This window comes from Hydractinia symbiolongicarpus, chromosome 4, assembly GCF_029227915.1.
Source record: "Hydractinia symbiolongicarpus strain clone_291-10 chromosome 4, HSymV2.1, whole genome shotgun sequence".
Taxonomy (NCBI): domain Eukaryota; kingdom Metazoa; phylum Cnidaria; class Hydrozoa; order Anthoathecata; family Hydractiniidae; genus Hydractinia; species Hydractinia symbiolongicarpus.
This window is the reverse complement of record NC_079878.1, coordinates 8,571,235-8,593,942: the sequence shown is the minus strand read 5'-3', so window position 1 is coordinate 8,593,942 and position 22,708 is coordinate 8,571,235. Positions and strand designations below refer to the sequence as shown.

Here is a 22,708-nt window from a genome sequence, read left to right as displayed (position 1 = left end):
AGAAGACATTTCTGTCTAAGGGAACAAGTTTCAGCATTATGATGTTAAACATACAAAAAAATTCTGTATCCTACTAGCCCCTATTTTTTTATTTATAAAGGAAGACCTAGAAATCTTCACTCAAGGATAACGTATATTTTGCGTTGCGTTACGAGATTGCTGATAAAGTGTATTGTAGTCCATGAAGTCTTTTAACTCGACTACTTAATTTTTTATTATTAACTTGCTTTTATTTCTTTCTTACCTGGGCTTTTAAGGCCTCTCAATCGCTGAGGGGGGGGGGGGTCAACATTTGATCCCCCCTATGTATCTTCTGATTAAGAAAGGCAAATTACTTCAAATTTGGTAGGGAGTTAGTATTTGATACATAAAATCGATTTGATAAAAAATAATGATGACGTCATTATTTTTATCAAGGCCCCTTACATTGGACTCTTGGACTTAATCAAATGACAGAAATGATTTCATTAGCTACGGCTCTATTTTATGTCACGCATATTATGACGTCATCGTCATCGATAAGAAGGACGGAATTTGTCTTTACTGAAAATCAACATACGTTGATATAAAGATAATTATTTGAATTTCGCTAACAATAAAAAATAAGTAGATATATATAATCTCTGTAAAATTTGCAAACAATGATATATAATGGTATATATTTCATTTTTTATTAACTTATTGTCTTTTTTCTATGACAACAGATGACAATGCATTAGTAATTTTACTAATGCATTGTCATTACTCATTTTGACACGAATATGGTACATATTCGTGTCAAAATGAGTAAATGTCACATTTGAGTATATTTTTTTATTCCATATTTTAAAACAATAGTAAAAGTATTGAAATTGACTTATTTCAGCCAAATGTATATACTTTTTGGATTTTGACAACCTGAGTAAATTGAAGAAATGCTAAAGGTGAGCATAATTTTTTCCAAAAAAAATTACGGCAAAATATTGCTAAATAAATTTTAGAAAAAGTCAGAAAATTTTAGGGCCATATCATAATCCTATAAAACGTTTTGCAACAAAAACTGGGGGGGGGGGAGGGGTGAGAGCGACCATTAGTTGGAATAGGGTTAAGGATCAACGATATTGAATATAAACTTTACGAAATGAGGAAACTGCTCATTTAACTACTTCTCTCCAGTAGTTAACAAAGTCAATACTAGTTCTACTTGCTCTCTCTTCATGCGAGAAAAACAATATAATACACATTGAGTTAATAGAACTGAAAGTCAAACCCCACAAAAAGAATTTCTGTGACAGTATCATTTCTTAGCATAGTATACATTATCAATAGATTGTTATTTTTTTGCTATTATCGTAGGCTTATTTTGAGTCAGAACAGAATTCAGATTTTTTTGAATTCAGATTTCTGATTTAGTTATAAGGCGAAGAATAAAAACAAGAAGATAAATAAAAAAGACGAACGACTTCCTGTGTTGTTTAAATTTTTTTATTACGTGTGAAAGAGATTAAAAACTAAATCTTTCAAATTTACTGCATGGAAATATTTGAATGTAGTCAAGAGATTTTCATATGCCTTTGCATCTAACAAGTCATTAATTAAACAAAATTGCCGATACATGTAAATTCACATCCTGTACTAACAGGATGTGAATTTACATGTATTGAAATCAGATTTCGTATCCTGGTATTGAGATGAACACAATTGACGAAAACTTGATATCAAACATCTTACACCATTAGATGAGTTAAATCTGCATAACAGCCAGTATGTTTCCCAGCAATCTTAATTTGTTGAGGAACTTTTCATTGATTTAGTTATTAAATGTTTTGATTCTCATTTGCAATTAGTTTTCTTGTTAAACTGCGGGAGTAGCACGCTCGAAAGAGCAAAGCGAACTATGCCATTATATGGACAACTCAGAAGAATTAATCAGGAAAATGTTTAGTATCCGGGGAAGGTTGTTAAAGTTCAGAGTTACAAATGATGTGATCTTTTCAAGTACTTTCCAGACAAGATTCTAAAACATTGCAAAAAATGCGTGTAAGCAACGAGGGGGGCCATAAATATTTGTATGTCAGCACTTTTCCTATTTGATAACAATCCAATTTCTTTAGCTTTATTTAATGGTTCTGGTAGCCAAATAAGATTCGCCCGGTGGAGCGCCTAATAAGATTCAGAATGTGAAACACAAATGGAGCGCTTCAGTACAGGTATGGAGTATGTCGTAAATCAAGTGGAGCTTTGTTTGTGTTATAATTGTTATATTAACCTAAGCTAAAATAACAACACAGTGTACAACCCCCTGTTTCCGTCCTAGGAAAAATAATTGTTCGGTAGTATTTTCTTTCACGGAATAAGTTTTCGTGAAAGTTTAATGGACACTGGGCTAAGCGCTTAGAGCAGGTAAACCGTGTTACACATCGGTATAGGAGTATTACCCTTCTCAGAAAAAAACGCAGCTTTAACTTAAGTAAAAACACAGAAAACAGTCCGTTGATAACACTGCGCAGAGGACGTAGTACAGATAAACCGTGTTAAACGTTCTTATATGCGTAGTACCTTTTGAAAAAAGACTTATTGTAACTTTAGTTTCTATAAAAATAAAGGAAATAGTCCGTTTTTTAAACTGAACCGAACGCTTAGTACACGTAAGCAATGTCGCACATGCATATAGGCGGAATACACTTTTTCCAGTTTAAATAAAAACACAGGAAACTGATTGGCATTATCCCGTCCAACTAAAAAAATCACTCACCAATTTCTTTTTGTAGAATATGTGCTTAACTGTATTTATTAAAGAATTATTGAATAAATAAATAATGTTGGCTAGGATAAAAGGCTCTTATAGAAAGCTGAATAAACACCTTACACGAATACCAATAAATAAGACCAGCTAGCTATCTGAATTTAGGACGCTCCCTCAAAATTTTCTTTTGTTACCAAAATCCTAAAATTGGGTTCTTTAGAATTTATATGTGGCTAAAAAACGTGACAATGTATTAATCTTATAGAAAACATATAGAAAGAAAAATCAGAAAGTGACCTACCAGCCTCAACTCAACACCACTGCATCACTTCGAAACCAAAATGCCGTTCGTTAACGTTTAACTAGGAACTAACAATTGCCGCGGAAAATGCAATGGTTTTTGTTTGGTTTATACATAGAATCAAGACTGTTGATTAGTTAATTAAATCGGCGCCAAAACCCTGGGAGAGAACTGGATTGTTTACGAGAATATTTATCCGGTGCGGGTTAAACATTAGACGCGGGTCAGAAATAAAGCTACGGCGCCGCCCTTTTGAACACGCAGACAAACGACGGCTTTTATTATAGAGAAAAACGATAGATATGCAAATGTATGGCGCTTGCAATGCTCTTTAGCTACAGGTATGAAATTTATTCGTAGCTTCCTCACAGAAAAACGGAAAATTTCAAAATGTTCAAACAATCAAGCTAGCAAAAGTTCCAGTTTCGAAGATACAATGTTGTTCTAAACATGCATGAAGTTTTTCAGACATTTATTGGTAATTAGTTTCGACTCAATGAGCTTTCTGTGCTCCCCCCACGCCATGTTGTTCTTTTTTGTTACAATAGAGTCTTTGATATTTATTGGCTTGTGTCCACAAAAGTTTTGGTAGTTTTGTTTAACGAGAGATTCTTGTTTAAGATGCTGTAAAAACGGATGACTTTATAACGTGGTCTGTAAGTCAAACGGGCAAAAATAAATGTCAACACCTTTTTTTTGAATTTCCAAGCTTTAAGCTAATATGTTGGGTCACTTATAGAAACAACAACATACTGAAGCTTTTAAGCTTTCTTGTTATCTATATTATAATACTCGTATACGCCCGTCTGTTATGCACAATTGTACCACGAATAGCAAGACGCTCCCTATGCGCTATAAAGAAGACGGGGGGATCTGTAGATTTTCCACAGGCCACCAACTAATATGTTATTACCAGACAACCAAAAAAGAACCGGAAAACAACATGATTACCGTATTTAGATCTGTGACAAAGGGGATTTACAAGCCATAACATATTGAGGGCTCCTCAATAAAGAAGTAAAGAAATAAAGAAATAAAGAAATAAAGAAATAAAGAAATAAAGAAATAAAGAAATAAAGAAATAAAGAAATAAAGAAATAAAGAAATAAAGAAATAAAGAAATAAAGAAATAAAGAAATAAAGAAATAAAGAAATAAAGAAATAAAGAAATAAAGAAATAAAGAAATAAAGAAATAAAGAAATAAAGAAATAAAGAAATAAAGAAATAAAGAAATAAAGAAATAAAGAAATAAAGAAATAAAGAAATAAAGAAATAAAGAAATAAAGAAATAAAGAAATAAAGAAATAACAACAATGATTGTTTTTTCCTGTGCGCGGACAATTTTTCGGAAAACAACAACTAGCAAAAACTGGCATCACAAATATTTATTGTCAAAAATTTTTTTAATCCCTTTTTTTTCAAAAAAAAATTTGATATCTCACTTTTGTAGGAAGATAAATATCATTACTTTGGACTGTGGAATTTAGTAACTACTATACTTCGGCCTTTAATTGTTTAGCAGGTTAACAAGTTTAACCGTTTTAAAATAAACAAACAACAAACACAAGTGGACTTACTTGTTTTTTTAAAAAATAGGGGTGGACTTGTCGTAGTTTTTAATAAGCAAGGGTGAATTTACTGGTAGGTTTATATAAGCAGGTTTGGACTAACTAATAGTTTGTAATAAACAAGGGTGGAATAATTGGTAGTTTTAATAAACAAGGGCGGAATTACTGGTAGTTGTAAATAATCAAGCGTGGTCTTACTGGTAATTTTAAATAAGCAATCTTGGTCTTACTGGTAGTTTTAAATAAGCAAGCTTGGTCGGACTGGTAGTTTTAATAAGCAAGCTTGGTCTTTCTGGTAGTTTTAAATAAGCAAGCTTTGTCTGACTGGTAGTTTTAAATAAGCAAGCTTGGTCTTAATGGTAGTTTAAATAAGCAAGCTTGGTCTTTCTGGTAGTTTTAAATAGGCAAGCTTGGTCTTTCTGGTAGGTTTAATAAGCAAGCTTGGTCTTATTAATAGTTTTAATTATGCAAGCGTGAATTTACTAGTCGTGTTTGTTTTCCTAATTTTTTTTTATCTTATGGTTAGGTTATTTTCTCACACTCTTAATAAATTCAGTCACACCACCACCATAAAGTGTCCGTAATAAGGGCAGATAGTGTAGTGGTGGCGCATTCGACTTCTGATCATAAAGTTTCTGGTTCGAGTCCACACTCTGCCGCACTTTAAATGCATTGTACTGACCGCTAACTGACTTGTATGGCAGGCAAACAAGTTACAGCAATGCTGTACTTATCTTTGGCGGTAATGTAACATTCAGTCGGAGGGGTAGAAAAGCCAACCGTTAGGATGGAATCCCCAAGGACGTCAAATCTTCCAGTTTATTTACTTACTTAATTAGTAATACGTACCAAAATTTACAATAACAAATAACATGCGGGTGTTTGTGAAAGTACTTGTAAAATGCAATGGTATGTGTAACAGCGGCTAGTATGTATTGCGAATGGACTCGAAAAAATTTGTTTACGTCGTTATACCGTTTCGGAACGGACGGGTTAATGAAGTCAGAAAAAAAACTTTTAGCCTCTCTATCTTTATAACGTTCGCCAAAAGTACATGATCATATATGCCTTCGTGGTCATCGTTTATAGCTCCACACGAGAGATGCAACAGGTTAACAAGTTTCCAAAAATAATTTTTTTGCATCAACGGAGTGGTGTTATCATAAATTAAATGACGGATATTGATTGTCTTTCTACCTAAGTGAATTTTTCCTCAATACATATACGCTAACAATGATGGTTTTTAATTTTTTGATAAATAGACATCCTCAAAGTCCTAATCATCTAAGTATTTCAGTCAACTGGTTTTATTTAGCATTATAAACTTTGAAATATCCCCTTCACATGACATTTGTGAAGTTGGTGTTCAAAACAGTGTGCGTCTTCATATATTGTCATATATGTCTTTTTTTAATTTCTTGATTTCTCTTCCTAAGTAAAAACAATTTTCCTAGTCCAATTCTGATTACGTGTGTCTAATAAAAAATGTCCAATTCTGAACCGCGAAATTAGAAAGTTTTTGATGTCTAATTTTGTGGCTCCTGCTCCTCCTGTCTGATAATAATGATTGGAAATATGGCTAGGTTAATTTTTTTTCTTATGAATTGTCTGATTTTCAACTTGGTCTGCCTTCCTTTTTTACTTCAAGATCAATTTAAACGAAAAGATAGTTCTTAGTAAGCAACACATTTTTCAATACAATATCTCTTTATCACTTATAGAAAGGGAGCCTCTCTTCAGACACCCATTTTGGTGAATTAAAACAGTTTTATTTTGTAAGTAAAGCTACGAGACAACAAAGAGGCGTAACACAGATGCTACATTCAGGTCAATTTTGTCCTGCCTATAACTCCTCTTCACAATGAAGAATTGGCATGATCAGAAGGTGTATGTTGATGTTTGATAAAAATTGGTGTTTAACAACAAAATTAGTAAAACAAGAACTGTTACTTAAAGTAAAGAAGCATTGAGTAAAGTATATTTTATATTGATAAATATAATTCCATGATAATAATCCCTAAAATAATTTATTTTTTGCTCAATAATTTATTAGCAACATGAGGTACGTTGAATACAATCATATTACCTCCTGCACGTACAGAAATTTTAATGCTGTTTATCGTTCGTGCTGTCTTTTGTTGTAGTTTTCCTTTGACCAAAAAATTGGCTAGTTCCCCGAATCACAGCAACACATATCGCTATGACATGTTATTTCAGTGGCACAGTTTACTTTACACCACAGGTCAAATGCATCACCTTTCCACAATCCCTTTGGGTTTATATAGCAGCTTTTTCTTAACTGTAGATCAGACGGGACAGTGCAAGTACCAGGTAAAACAGGGCTATTGGTGGACGTAGTGGACGTTGAAGATAAGGTAGAAAGCATTGTTGAAGATTTAGTGGAACGGGTTGACGAAGTCTTTGAAGAAACAGTTGATTTTGTAGGAGGTGACGTACCTGTAACGTCGTCATCACATTCGCACATACAACTTGTACATCCTTTATAATGCGTGCAATGTGGACCATCAGGACAATTTCCTGGGTTTCTACACCACTCATCTTCTGCAAATTCACCTTTCCATGGACCTATTGGGTTCACTCTACATTTACTTGGAGGTAACGTTGGTGGTGGAGGACATTCTCCAGTGTGTGTTATGTCTTGGCATGCTCTAGGTTGTACATCTTGATCCACCGCAGCAGTTGCTGCTTTAATCAGTGGAAACTTTCCTGTACCACAATGATTGGAAAAATCATCAAGATCGATAGACCAGAACATAAAACCACCTAGATTTTTCTTCTTCATAATGTTCTTGATTTTGTATGCAATGCTTTCTTCATCCTCATAGCCAATAAAGTTATTTCCATCTGAACCATACGGTGCATTTACACTACTTGAAGATGTGCAGATTCGATTTTGAAACTTCATATCACAGATTTCGTAGTAGGCCAAAAATCCGCTTGCCATTGTTGAGTTACCCGGTGTGTTTCCTCCTTTACCTCGAGTTCCCAAATCCCATTCTCTGCATCCATCTCGAAGTGACCAGCCTCGACCATAGGAAGCCAAACCTAAAATTAGTTTTGAAGGGTCCATACCACTTGATAACCAATGGTTTACTGAGTTGTACACGCTGTGTTGGCTAGTAGGTCTAGTTTCACTGGCGTCAGTGTGATGGCCAGTTGAGCTTTCCCATGAACCGTGAAGATCGTATGACATCAGATTAATGAAATCAAGATGCTTGGAAATTTCGTATATTTCGTACGAAGTCGTTGCACTTGAAACACCTGCGGCTACAGCTGCTGTCACCAATAACTTATGCTTAGAAAATTCACGCTTCAGTTCTTCACAAAGTAAAGTAAATAAGTGTCGATCACCTGGTGGCGAACCACGCTGTGCTGGGTATTCCCAATCCAGATCTAGGCCATTAAAATCTAAACAAAATGTTTCACTTATAGAGAAGAAATTCGTTTTTATATTTATTATATTTTTATTACTGTTATTGCAATTCTGTAAGAACAAATCGCCTGAAAGATGCCTACCATGTTCCTTTAAGTAACTGATAGCTTTTGTAATAAAATTTAATCGAGATTCAGGAGTTTTTACAATATCTGTAAATCCGACTGATCTATGCGTCCAACCACCAACAGCTAATAATGTTTTTAGATTGGGATCCCTTTTTTTAAAGGCACTGACCTAAGAAAAGAATAATGTTCTTTAAAAGAAAATTATAATAACAGAAGTGTACAACATGGTATACTTTCCATAGGATTCTTAGTAAGTCTTTTAAACAGAGTTGTAAAGTTTTGTATACAATAATAAGTAACTTACTGCTTTGTAGCCTATTGGTATATCCATTGCTTCATATGGTAATATGCTTCCACTTGACGTAACTTTAGCAAAAGCATAAATAATATGCGTGCATAGCTTGTCTTCATAGTTTGTTGCAATGTTATAATGTCCAACCCCTCGCCTGTAATGAGCCCAGTTTGTAACATAGCACACTCGAATATATTCGCTTGATGCTATATGCAAAAGTGCTAAAATCAGCAGCAGTTTCACCATTGCGTTTCGCTATTGTATCAACTACCTTGTAAGCTTGTAAGCTTTGTATGCTAATACAGTCGATCTCGCAGCGCTTTATACTGTTTCATAGGAAGTAATTAATCTGAAATGACATCCGGAATCAGTTCGTGATTGCATCCAGGACGTAGTGACAAATAATGTAATTACTTTTAATTGCGGAATGGTGGTTAACAAAATAATCAATAGATGACTTTTTTCACAGCCCGCGTTCACCTACATAAAAATCCTTTCTACGGGAATTTCCTGCTACGTCAATGCTACCTGTGCTTGCCATTTCGAAAAAGGTTTATTCATAAAATTTAAGATAGGTGGATGCATGTTAATTTTCAGATTTTTGGCTTTGAATGTTTTTCACTTTGATTATATGAGTCATGAGTTGTATTTTAGTCCTGTCTGCCTTTCGTGGGTAATCGCATGACTCGATCTCTCAAACAATTAGATTAGTGATTGTAATCATCACATTAGTCGTTAAAAAGCCAATTCTTTTGTATTTCTTAAAATTTGATTACGTAAAATTTTGTTTATAGCAAAAGCTTCTGATTTTAGCTTAATATGAAGGTTGATCATAGGTAAAAAAGTATTAATGAACAACTTCACAGTGAGGAACAATTTGAATTGAGGATACTAGGAGTTTAAAGGTGCTACATGTGTACAACATTTTAAATTTTGTCCAGAAACGCTCCTTTCAATATAATTGGTAAAAGACAGTATTTTTCATGCATATCTAATTACACAGGAACATGATCTTGTTTGGTACATCCCACATAATTTATAAACAATTATCCATTGTTTGTTCGAGGATGACAGTTGGTGCAAGTTGGCGGTCAAACTGTCAATAAATGTATAGTCCCGTCAAATGGCGCGTTTTTCTTACAGTCATTCCTTCAGCCTTGATAATAAGGTTCAAAAAAAGTCCAGATGCTAATAATTGTTCTTTGAGTGTGGTAACAATGTGGCTTTTAGGGGATGCTTAGCTGTTATTGGAAAATTATTGGTACAAGTACCAAAAAACTGGCTACGTAGAAAAATTAGAAGGACCAAGCTTGTCAAGACTTTTTTTGCCTAAAAACATAATCTCCAACATATAAGCGTACACATAAAAAGAGAAATGGAACTCAGAAGCCAGGTTAACAGAGGGACGACGTATATTTTACATTATTCTACATGTTTGATAAGAAAATTCATTTTAGTTCTTGCATTTTTTTGCTTCGACATTGTGTACATATTTGTCTCATTTGTTTCATCATCTACTTGTTTTCATTTATCTGAAAAATTAGAAGGAGTTTTTATCAGAGATTCACAATAGCTAAGATAAAGATCGATGACAAAACTACTTTTTTTTAGCTATATGACTCACGTGTTTATTAAAGTCAATATTAGTTCTACTTGCTCTCTCTTCCTGCGAGTTAAAAAATCTAAAATTCAAAATCCACATTAAGGCCTTCTTGGATACACATAGTTTTTATTTGTTAAGCCTATGTATTATTTATTTTAGGCAGTTTTATTTTTGAGCATAGTATAAATTATCAATGGATTGTTTTTTTGCCATCATCGTAGGCGTATTTGGCAGCAAGTCATACTTAATTACGATTTCTAATGACTTAGTTAGCGAAGACTGAAAACAAGAAAACGAATGAAAATATGAACAAATTTCTGCATGTTTTCTTCAAGTTTCATTTCCAAAATTTACATCTTCCATTTAACTGTATGAAAATATTTAAATGCAATCAAGAAACTTTCATAGTCTTCTGAAACTAAAATCTCATTAATTAAACAAAATTACCAGTATAAGTGGACGAAGTACATCCTGATAGCTTATTAGATTTAGATCTCGTATCCTGTTATTAAGATTACACGCAGTTGATGACGAGTTGACCACTGCATCTTGTCATTTAATACTTCCTACGCAACTACGTGAAGTAAATCTGCATATAAGGGCCGAATAGCTTCCCGACAATAACAATTTCTGGAGAAAGTTCTGATTCATTTAGTGATATCAAAGACGTTTTGATTATCATTTGCGGTTAGTTTTCTTATTCATGATAATTAAGTCTGATATACACTCGTAATTTAAACCTTATGTCATTCTTGGTGTGATGAATAGACTTTGTCACGGAGCTAAAAATTTTGTAATGTTGTATAAGGAAAATGTTAGTGTTTCACATTCAAACAGGTAGTGGAAAATGAAGTTTCAGTCAGCCTTGGTACTACATCAATATAATCCAACTTTTTTTTATGTTTGCCATTGGTTTTGATGTGTCTGCAGCATGATATTTGAATTACAAATGATGTGCCTTAGTTTGTAAAAATAGATAGTAAAATACGTTTTTTTTGTTCGAATGAGGATGAGCATAAGAAAAATCTTTAAGTTATGCACAGAATAACTTGATAGTGATAAGTAAATCATATTGTCAATACACGCTTTAACATATTATAAAGTTGTGTAAGTATAAAACTTTGGCAATTCAAAAAAAAATTTGATAGGATTATGGTTTTGTGTAAACTTGACATCTCGAATTCATTTTACGCTGCGGTTCCAAATGTTTGTATGATGTTTTTGAAAAATTGAGTTGTTGGAAGATACGCTGCAAACCCTATGGTAGTTTCATTTTTAAGTTGTCAATATACAGGTTCTGCGGTCTTAAATGAGCCCTGAGACTAACTCCAATGCAACCTTAACATTTTTGCGATAATTGAATTCCTTAAATCAGTATCGCTTATCTGTTGGAGAATTGACCTTTGTTATGTTTTTTTTCCTGCTATACTTTTAATCATTTTTCTGCTAATTCCGACTCTTAAACTTTTGATAGCCTTTTTTCCGAAAGGAATCAAACTTGGCACAATTATGTCATTAATGGAACATGATAAAAGCAATAGACATTTGCTTTTCTTAGCACTTTTTGTGACATCATCTAAATCTTTCTGATTCAGATTCAAACACATTTAAAAACGAATTTTAACATTCTGTGCAAAGCCAAAGAAAATTAATTAACACATTTACCGGTTTTTACATAATTCGCATGAAACAAAAAAAATCGGAAAATCGGGGTACTAGGCATAATCGTAGAAATATAACGGGTAGTTTCGAGTAGTGGCCAATATTTAAGGATTGATGGGAAATGGATTTGCCATGCATGTGTTTAATAAATGCATAATAAAAATTTAAAGGTATCATAGCCATGCAGCGAAGCAAAAAAGAGTTATTAAAAAAAACATGGCATAGAGACGAAAACCGTCCTCTCCCAAAACTAAACAGGGTTAAAGCAAAGTCGTCATTTGACGTCAATTCTCATTTAAGAATGTCTTCACGTTTTGGGAATTCTAATCAAAAAAAAAATAACCTCGCATTTAATTTTTTGATTTAAACATAATAATTTGAAATAGTTAAAATAGCTAAAAGTATAAATTTAAAAATTGTTTTTTAGTTGAATAGCATCTTTAAAAAATTAATAACACCTTTGGTAGGCTTAATTTCAAAGTTGAGTCAAAATCTATTTTTACCGTTAACAAGGAAAAAATATATGTGCAACAATATAAATTATACACGCAGGATGTAAACAACTAAGTAGATATAGCATTTCAATTGACCTTATCAAGTTCATTACTTTGGGAAAGAGTCTATTATGATCATCCGAAATACAGATAAGTTTTTGTTTTCAAAACAATGCTAGCGCATGTACTATTTTATCTAATCTAAATACCATGACTGTAAAGAAGGGGGTTGTTGTTGTAATTTAATATTACCAAGTAGGCCAATCAATAGCAATTGCAATATGTCTCCAATCGCTTCAAGAATATAATTTTGTGTTGACAGGTAGCAGTTCGCAGTTTGCTTTTTCCGGCAAGTGGCTTTTACAGAGCAACAAAAAATTGTTTTCTTAATCAAACAGGTACAGAACTAAGGTTCAATTTGTGCAAAACTTAACAGATTTAGTTATATGTTATACCTATATAAATATATAGTAATATTTGTTACTAATTATCATGGTATATAAAATCTTGCGTTGACTACCACCTTGTTCCTAGGATTCTGTGCCTCTTTTTATATTGCCGCAAGACAAAAATAACGCTCATGGCCTTGAAACTATATTGTTGGAAGTTTGTGTAAAGCAGGCTGTTGTGTAAATTCATTTCATACGGTGCGATGCCAGACCGAGAATTATGGATGACTGAAATAGAAATAATAAAAAGCATAAGATTTCCCGTGTGGCGCGGATGTGACATTAATCCAGCATCATTTTGTAAATAACAGGACGCCATCAATTATTATAATTCAACATCAAACTTCAGATGGAGGAATTGAATCATACATGTATCGATATAACTTGATTACCCGTAATTACACCATTCTAACTACTTTCAATTAACTAATTAACTAAAGTGAGTTCACAAGCTAGCAAACAAGGGGATATCCTTCAACGGAAAGAAGTTAGTGACGAAAATAGCAAAAAAGAAGAATATTGTGTTTGATGTAGTGACGGTAACTGCTGAAGTGTTTTCATATTACTGTTGTTTTTTCAATCTCAAAGTTTCTATAAAGGCTGATAAATTATTAACTATTGTTTTGTTTAGTGACTTATAGCACCAATATATTGCAAGACGTGGACTATGTAATGATAATATCAGCATTAATTTTTACTTCGCTTTTTAAAAACAGAAGGACCCTTTTAGAGTGGTTTCGATTTTCCATTATCACATTGGAACTCAATCCGTTTCAAAGTATATTCGCTGATGCTGCAGTATTCGATTAATCACGGTTGTCAAATTGAACATTGTAAATATAGAGATGACTAAGACACAAAGACGTAATGCGCAATTAACTATATTAGCCATTGGATTTTGCCAAAGAATTAGTATCGAGTGATCAAAGAAACGAGTCTATGTCTGAGAATCTGTCTTCAATGATTTTTATAGGTAGTTGAAAAGCATTTTTTTTTACATATATTATAACCAGTGAGTATTGCAAGCATAAATTGCATTCTCAAAGCTGAAAACAAGGAAATATGAATAACTTTAATTTAAGTATAATACCTTAACACATGCTGACCGCATGACGCCTCATTCCTTTTATGAATGCAAAAAGGATAAAAACGACGACATACCATCGTTAAGAATCCAATTGTCATAAACATGGATAATCTGTGTCTAATAAAACTCTCATTTAATGTAAAACTCTGATAAATCGTGAAAGTCGTACAAGTGATAAGTTTTATATGAGAAGAAGTGCAGCACAATTGGTCTGTGTGAAGCTCAGTTCAAAGTCATGATGGATCACACACAACACCAAACAGGAAACACAACTATACCAGGCGAAGTCGAATAACTTTTATACGGCCACAACCTAACCATGTAGAACCATAAATCTAAAAATCAAAGATGACATCACTAAGATCTCCGGCTATTAAAGGCGAGATAAAAAAACTAAGAAAGGGGGATCTCACTGCAATGGAAATTTGCAAGTAAATAGGTCTTCCGATCTTCTATGCCAATTTTGTAAAAAAATGAAGCAGTTGTAATATTTGGTTCAATTATTGCTTTACCAGTATTTAGGTTGCAAAAATAAACCTTTAGTATTCTTTCATGTTTCTTTGTTTATTGTGCCTACTCTGGTAGACAACATTTAAGGTATTTGATAACGTCCGCGGCCACAAAACCGAGTTCAATAGATTTTATTTTTTAGTTTTACTTTGCCGTTGAAGAATTTACAGTTTTCCGTAAGAATAAAATACAAATCTTAAGCTATTATATCGTATAATCTAAAGATAGGATTGCATATGCTAAAAATATCAGCTAGAGAGGTAAAAAATGGCAGGAGCGAGAAGAAGGCTATAATAGCCTTATCACCAAGATTTTTAGGCAATTGTAATACCACTGGGACCCACAAAAATATTTGGGTGAGGTCTTCTACTTGATGATAACGTCATCATATCTTATAGAAGATGAATAAATGTTACGACAGCGGCAATTAACCACACCTTGCAAGGGATTTGGATGTGCCAATTTGTTTGAATGCGATTTTGAAAAGTTTATAAAGATATTTTCATTCTAGGCCAAACTGTGCATAGCCACAAATAAGATTAAAGGAAATTTATCACTTGAAAAAAATAAAAAAATAAAAAGAAACAGGAAACCTTTCAATCTTTTTAACAATTTACTAATACTTTTCTCCATTTTTTGCTAAAAAATTCTCACAAGCGGTAGCTACTTAAGTGTAACTCCAACGGACCGCGTAAAGGTTTACGGCTAATGTAGGGAAAACAATAAAAGGTTGTAATAAGAATTCGGTTAAGATCTGAAAAGAATGAAAGTAAAGGGTGTAGAAACGAATTGCCAATGAAGATACTTCATTTTAATCTATGTCAATTTAATGACCAATCTGAACAGAGATTGTGTACTCTTCGTGTGGCCAGAACATTTTGTGTACGGCCATGACTAAAAGTGCTTACATTTTGTTGGTAGCCCATTGCTGGTGTCTGGCTTGGTCTTAGTAGTTTTATTGATGTAGCTAGGGAGCTAAGCACATTTTTTAATATCGTGTATTTTATCAGGTAAGAATTATAAGTGAGAAAGGTGTGCTGGCTATCTCAATTTTTGGTGCTGACATACCTCTTTTAATAGTCGCGAAATTACTTACCTACTAGCTAGCTATCGTATAGAGCCAGATAGCTAGCCAGCTACACAAAATAGTGCTTTGATTAGAGTTCCTATTTTTTAAAGATTTAGCAACAAAAACCCTTTGTCCGCCTTTGCGAAATTTCTCCATTACTGGACACCTGACTCCTGTTCTTATGGGGAGAAAGGGAGCTAAAAAAAACTTCCAAACAACGCTTTGTAACAGCTACTTTTGTCATATGAAAAGGTATATATTTGCACAGGATTGTTTTCAAATTTTTCGCAGAAAAGTTGTTAAAACATGACAAAAGTTTGTTGTTGCAGCACGGAACGGTCAAGGTGAACTGATGATTACCCTGTAACAGAATATATAGTTAACCGATGCGGGATAATTGGACGCTATGTATAGTATTAGTAGCCGTTAAAAGCTTACTTGTCTTCTTAACAGCCAACTGCGTCTTCTCCTTTTTTTTCTTGAAATCAGAATAGTGTTGTTTTAATAATACTGCTAGCTACAGCAAAATTTATATAACTTCTTAGCACAATCATTTCTTGTTCCTTTTTTTTGGTTTTAATTGAAGCACTACTTTATGTGGATCTTCATAAATATAGATGGCTATGGGGTGTTTAATAACGAAGAAAAGTGTGGAAATTTAGGAAAAAATAATCTATTCTATAAGTAGCTGTATAAGTGGCTAATTATATTGTACGTACCGCATATAATTATTTTGCATAGATAAAAAATAGATGGCTAGCCTCACAAACATTAAGGGACATACCCTGTCTATTATTTCTAAAAGGGACCATGGTTTAGATGGAGATCCTAGAGTATTTAATGCTCATTTTGCACTACGCAGACTTAATTAGGGTCCTTGCTCTACCAGAAAACTCCCTGCAACATCCAACAGCCCATACAGTGTGCCATCTTCCCTATTTCCCTCACATCGTGTGAGTTAACCTGGGGCTATGGTAGCATTCACTCGCCCATATTGAATTACCGCTAAGGGGATCAAACCCCATTCTCCCGCACAAAGTTCCAGAGTTATAACAACTAAGCTATGGCTCCATTGAAATCAGGTAACTATTCTGTTGCCTAACTTGCTTGAAAATCTTTTTTGAACTCACCCAAAGTATTACAAAATATTTTTCTAAGATTTCTTAGAAAAGACTTGATTTTTAAAAAGCTCACGAAAAGAACCATCGATTTATCAAGTCCGTAAGCTTATTGTGTGTTAACCCTTTTTTTTCAACTTGTTGAATTTAATTTGTCAATTTGAAATTTTAGAAGTAATTTTAAAAAAAATCCAACTAACCTGGCTCTCCGAAAAGAAATTCAAATTTGAAAATTCGAATTAAAAAGTTGTTGAATTCAATAAATCGACCAACTAACCTGGCTCTCCGAAAAGAAATTCAAATTTGAAAATTCGAATTAAAAAGTTGTTGAATTCAATAAATCGATTTTGACAAAACAAATCCTGTATTGCCCACAGGTTTCAAAATCATGGATCGCCTGCTTAATGTGTTACTTGTTTAACAAAGAAATAAAAAAAACAGCTTGGTTATATTGATGCATTACATGGCATTGATTTGTATCTTTTTAATAAATTCCCTTTTCAAATCAAAGAGGCAAAGAGAAGTTAAAGAGACAATAATTAAACAACCTGGTGATAACTTAGTTTATGGCAAAATTGTATTCTTGTTTCTCATTTTTAAAACGTACTTTCTTTTTCAGATGAGCTGTTATCAAACCATGCACCATCAGCATTTAAACAAATCTTCAACAAGAGAGTAAATTCTGCATCCCTAAATACTGAAATATTTAAATGCTAATATGTATTTATTGCTGAATTAATTAACTATGAACTACTTCCTTCATTCAAATTAAGCTCGTTCAAAAGTAATTATATTCGAATCGTCAAGTTTATAGATAACAAGATTTGTATTCTGAAATTTTCAGAATTTTTCTGATCAATTTTAAGTGACTTGTTTACCCCGTAATTCTCCGGCAAAGTCCACTTCAAATTTCAATATCTTTCGGGTTAATGACGGAAATCTTCAAACCGCAGGGCTTCTTGTTTTATTACATAAGTATATAAGAAGGTCGAGGATGTTTGCAAAAATTAAGAACGTGAACAAAAAATATTTGACAAGTATTTGAACAAAAAATATTTGACCTCGCTCGTAAATTGTAGAATAATAGATGGAAGTTAACTAGCGGCTTTTCTTTCGCATTAAGTGAAGATCATGCTGAATACATAAGATTAAGTAATGTCTAATTTCAAGAGCGATAATTGATATTGATTATTAGTTAAAACATCCACCTTGGCTGCAGTAAGACATTAAAACGTCATTCTTTAAATTTCTACCTCGTGACTAATCTGATATCCGGATTGTTAGACTTCACCCAAAAATTGAGTAAATATTATTTCTAGGCCCTTTTTTAAATCAAAAATATGCAAAACGGGGCTTAACATGAAGGCAGAATGTTTAATTTATGACTGACGTAAACATTTTTAGGCAGGTAGCTAGTTTAAAGAAATGGAGAGTTTTCTATGGCATCATAGATAAGGTAAGTTCCCGTATAAATATTTTTCGTGATTGAAATAAGGTTGAAATCCCGTCTTGCTAAATAAATAAAAATGATCGAAAAAGGTGTTGATTAGAGCATCAACACGACTTCTGCGTAGACGTGAAGTTTAGATTAGTGTTTATAAAATAAAATGTCGCTACTTATTGCATAGGTAGGCAGAAAAAATACAGAGTTAGATTCCCTGTAAAAACTATAAGGTAGCTTTCTTTTAAAATTATCTTTTCTATTTGGGATTTATGTGTCGAATCCCTGACAAAATGAACGCAATATAAACTGTTTGGTCTATCTATACAGAAAAAACAAACAGAGGTCTTAGACCAAGATTGCGAGGTCAATACGCTGACCAAGGATAAGTCCAGGAAGAGTTACAACTATCCTGAATATTTGAAGATCTAAGGCTTATTAGAACTGAAAATAATGGTACTTCAATTTATTAAGTTTCTTGTTATTTTGTTTCAGTCCCATATTTACCGATTTTCTTGATCGCTTATTCTCGATCAAGAATTGGGCCGTCGCAAAATAATAGTCTTTGTTCGTAGTTAAACAGACAGCCTTGGTTTTTATGAGCACTAAGGTGGAGTTTGCTAAATTACTTTTGGAAATCAATAAATAAGAGGCACACCAATACAAAAACACATCGTAGGTATATCTCTTTAGTGTAGATAAAAAAGAAAGGAGATAAATAATTTTAAAGCTTGATAAGGGAAATTCCAAAAACAAAATGTACAGATTTTACTTTCTCCATAAGAAAGTGACTAGCTAACTGTTTGTACAAGGGAGCACCATGAAAAAGTAAGCCAAAAGCGAGGCGAAGCTGTTCTCAAGAACAACACCATGCGGTAACTGGGTGTTGTAAAGAAGCCTGATTTGAGTAAGTTAAAACATTTAATTGATATATTTTTATACTTGGAACTTTTTTAGATATCTTTGTGGAAAGCATTACGATGGTAATGGAGCTTTACATGTTCTCCATCATTGATTTGGATGATGACATGTATCCAGCAAGCACGTGGTCGATTTTGCCGTGAGTTTGTGATCATGTGAATTGTGGTTCAATAACTTACTAGTAGTTTCCATCATTTGTTTGACATTTTTTTAACTTATTTTGTAAAGTTCTGTGGCTGATTTTCATATCTATTTCATATTTCTGTTCAAGCTTTTGGAATTTTTCCCCAGAAACGACAACGCCTGGCAATTCTGTCATTAATAATCTCTTTTTGGAGCACCACTGTGTACAACAAATATAACCATTTCTCCAGTTAACACCATCTGTTTCTAAAACCTGCTGATATTGCTATTTTAAAGATTCCAATTTTGGTTAACAATAAACTTTTAAAGACTTTCCATTAATATGCAGAATTGTGCGATTGTTAAAACACAAGGCTGATGCACAAAACAATTGAATCATTTTTGTTGTAGTTTTTAGCTAGCTAACGTTTGGTTTTCACCAAGTTCTAAATTATACTATTATGTAGCTATATGTTTATAATAACATTATAATAACGTGGTTCGTTTTAGAAGCATATAAAAAACCCTCATTATGGATTTTTTCATAACAACTAAAATATTAGCGCCCATTCCTCTGACCTATCAATTTGGTTAATAACATTAATGTGTTACGAGAAATGTCTGCTTTTATATAAAAAGGTTGTATACTTTGCAGAACAGGTAGTTAACATAACGACATAAATTAGACCACGCAATTTATAAAATAGCAGATGGTGAGCTTTAATGGAAATAATTTATTCTATACCTAGTTAACTAAAGACAATTACTTAGAAAAGTTATGACAGGTGACTAATCTGATAGACCTATTTCAATATCCATTTCCATTCTGCCAAATACACTGCCGAAATAGACATATTAGCATGAAAACGAGGTCAGTTTAGAGACGATTTAAATTTGTCAGTGAAGTGGTGCACATATAGTTTGTTTACCTTTATTATTTCTTAAGTTAACTTGTCAAATGGACAAATTATGAACTTTGAGTAAAAAAAAATAGAACATTGCACTTATTTTATACATACTGGTCTTATTAAAATTGCCTTTTTATATTTTATTCTAGTGTTTAGCTAGCTAGCTAAGGTTGATTGGTTTGGTTTATGTATTTAGCTACACTAGCACTAGCATTGATTACTACTAGTTAGCTATGTGGAGCTTCAACCAATGATTTTGACATATATTACGTTTTACTCTTTGGATATCTTTTATTTTTTAAAACATCTGCAAAAAACATTATGACTTAGCTATCCCAAGCATGTTGGGTTGGTGGCATTAGACTGAATATTGGTCTTCATCATGGTATATATTCAACAATAGGGTAATAACAGCAATGCAATCACCCAAGGTAATACTCCTAAGTATCCTTAAGCCTTAATTATTTAAAAAATATGACCTTAAGAATGCTACGGTTGCAGCTACAGATAATTGTTGTTTTTTAAATCCACAAAATGTTCTGTCAATAAGTAGTATTTCAATAAGTATTGCCAGTAATATTATATTTATAAGTATTGCCAGTAATATGATATTTAAACTAGCCGGGAAACCCGGCGTCGAAACGCTGGGGTAAGCCACAAGTCAAGGTGTGACCATGCGTTGAACGCCCTGAGGAGTGCTTAATAAGACCCGTAAACTGTGCCACACGGTCAGGTGGAGCACTTTAGTACAGGTATACAGCATGTCGTAATTCAAGTGAAGTGCATACACCATTGTAGTTTTGTGACTGTAACATATTTTTCAAAAAATAACTTTCCCGCAACAAAGGCTGAAATAAAAACAGTTTACAAACCGTTGTTACTCTGTCATAGCAAAAACAATTAGTCAATATTATTTTATTTTCAGAATAAGTTTCAGTAAACGTTAAAAAATTAATCGTGACATCGGGCTAAGCGTTTAGTACAGTTAAACAGAGTTGAAGAGGCGTGTAGGGACAATACCCTTTTGAAAACACTTTCTCGCAGACTCTGTTTAAATAAAAACACAAGAACAGTCCATTACCAACACGGGGTTGAGCGGTTAGTCCAGATAAACAGTGTTGCACACCCGTACAGATGTGATTCCCGAGAAAGTTTAAAAAGTAATTGTCACATTGGGCTGACCCCTTAGTACAGGTACACCACATCGCACATGCTCTGGGGGTAACAGCTTTTCCCAAAAAACAGTCCATTGTTAACACTGAGCCTAGCACTTAGTACAGGTGATATGTGTCGCACATGCCTATAAGCTTAATAGCCTTTTCCAAAATACTTTAGTTTAAATAAAAACACAGGAAACAGACCGTCGTTTAACAACACGGGATAGGCACATAGCACAGGTATGTGTCCTGTCTGTGTCTCATTAATAAACTTTTGACTTTTGCTAAATTTTATATTATAGTAAAGTGGTAGCTAACTACTTAATTGCATTTAGTATGAAAAAGATTACTTAAAAATTCTGTTGCAGCCAGCTGTATTTGTTTACCTTTACATTTTAGCTAGAGGTAGCTAACCCCAGTTCACAACCAAGTAAAAATCAGATTGGCAAAGTTACCACAAAAATCAGAAATGTTAGCTAACATCTACGTTGGTAGCCAGAATCTTAAAATTGGTTTTGTTTAAGATTAATATATGGCTAGAGAACGTGACAGTAAGAGGCAAATAAAACTAATACAAATCTTTAGGTGGCTGAATAGGTAGCTTAGCTAGTAGCTAGCTAGCTAACTATAAAGTATAGGTGAATAAACATGTAAACAAATAAAAAAAAATACCCGAAAGTAAAAGAAACTGCAATCTTGTTAGAATACAAATAGAAGTATCAGAAAGAAAAATTAAAGCAAACAGTTAAGAAACTTTTCTTTCTCCAGCAATGAGTTGGTTCAATCTGCTTGCCAAATCTCGGACCGATAACGTAAAAATCGTTGCTAAGAAATATAAAGAGCTTTAGTTTCTGATTGGTCATTTATATAGAACTCCGCTCCTGATTGGACCTTTATTTTAGCGGCAATTGTCCCTGTGCCGGTGGGGGCCCGACGGGTTTCTCGTCCCTGCGTACTTTGTAATTCGTGCGTGGTTAACACAAGTCGCTTTTGACGCACGAACAGACAGACGACGGCTATTATTATAGAGAAGTATTGCCATATTGTATTCCACGTGAGGTATAACTATGGGTATTGTAGTTTATTTACACGTAAAAGCAAAGATCAACAACTTTTTTTTTATTTTTTTTTAAGGGGTGCTCTTTGCTCTTCTTAGACAAATCTGATAGAATTAACATAAAAACTTTTCTGTATTATACTGTAAGAGGGCAAGTGATGACGTCATAGAGGATTTTTTTGCAATTTTTATTGCAATAAGATGAAACTACCTACTGGCCAAGTTTTACGTTCTAACTCTTAGCTGTACTTTAAAAATCAGGTCGGGGGTCATAATGGCCCTCCCCTCCGGTCTTTACCGAGCCAAAAAAGCCCGGGTTTAATAGGGTTAAAAGCTAAGAAAATTGTAGATGAACAAACCGCTCACAATTTGTTTCAAGTCACATATTGTGTCAATGCAATAACGTTTAGCCAGTTAAGCTGGGCAGCATTCCCTTGACATGTTTAATACTTGATCGACTTACCACAGTAACTTATAACAGATGGCCTAAGAAAGTTAAGGAAGTTTTAAATATATACAAACGGCCGTACAACTAATAAATGGCTTTGTTTTATTTTTTTGAGGATAACCCAAACAACATAACCTTACAAGTTTTACACTGTCATTTTCAAAATAGTTGATAAAGGCCTAATGTTGCTGTCAAGTTCCAAAAAAATAAGAGCAATTTTAAGAACCTTGGGTCTATTTTCTTATAGAATAG

The 22,708-nt window shown here is 33.4% G+C and overlaps 1 protein-coding gene across 1 annotated transcript; it reads right to left on the bottom strand.

Annotated features, from left to right (window-relative positions):
• Positions 1-6,575: 6,575 nt before the first annotated feature.
• On the bottom strand, positions 6,576-9,916 carry LOC130641097 (chitinase-3-like protein 1). Its single transcript, XM_057447755.1, has 3 exons — positions 8,422-9,916; positions 8,133-8,286; positions 6,576-8,024 (listed from the first exon to the last, which is right to left on the bottom strand). The coding sequence occupies exons 1-3, from the start codon at positions 8,653-8,655 to the stop codon at positions 6,763-6,765; spliced, it is 1,650 nt and encodes a 549-aa protein (XP_057303738.1). The 5' UTR covers positions 8,656-9,916; the 3' UTR covers positions 6,576-6,762.
• Positions 9,917-22,708: the final 12,792 nt, after the last annotated feature.

Bases quoted from the DNA above. Each gene is read 5' to 3' on its own strand.
- LOC130641097 (XM_057447755.1), bottom strand. From the start codon at position 8,655: ATGGTGAAACTGCTGCTGATTTTAGCACTTTTGCATATAGCATCAAGC. The intron at 8,287-8,421 runs GTAAGTTACTTA...TTCTTTTCTTAG, and splicing joins TACCAATAGGCTACAAAGCA to GTCAGTGCCTTTAAAAAAAG. The intron at 8,025-8,132 runs GTAGGCATCTTT...CATTTTGTTTAG, and splicing joins CAGTTACTTAAAGGAACATG to ATTTTAATGGCCTAGATCTG.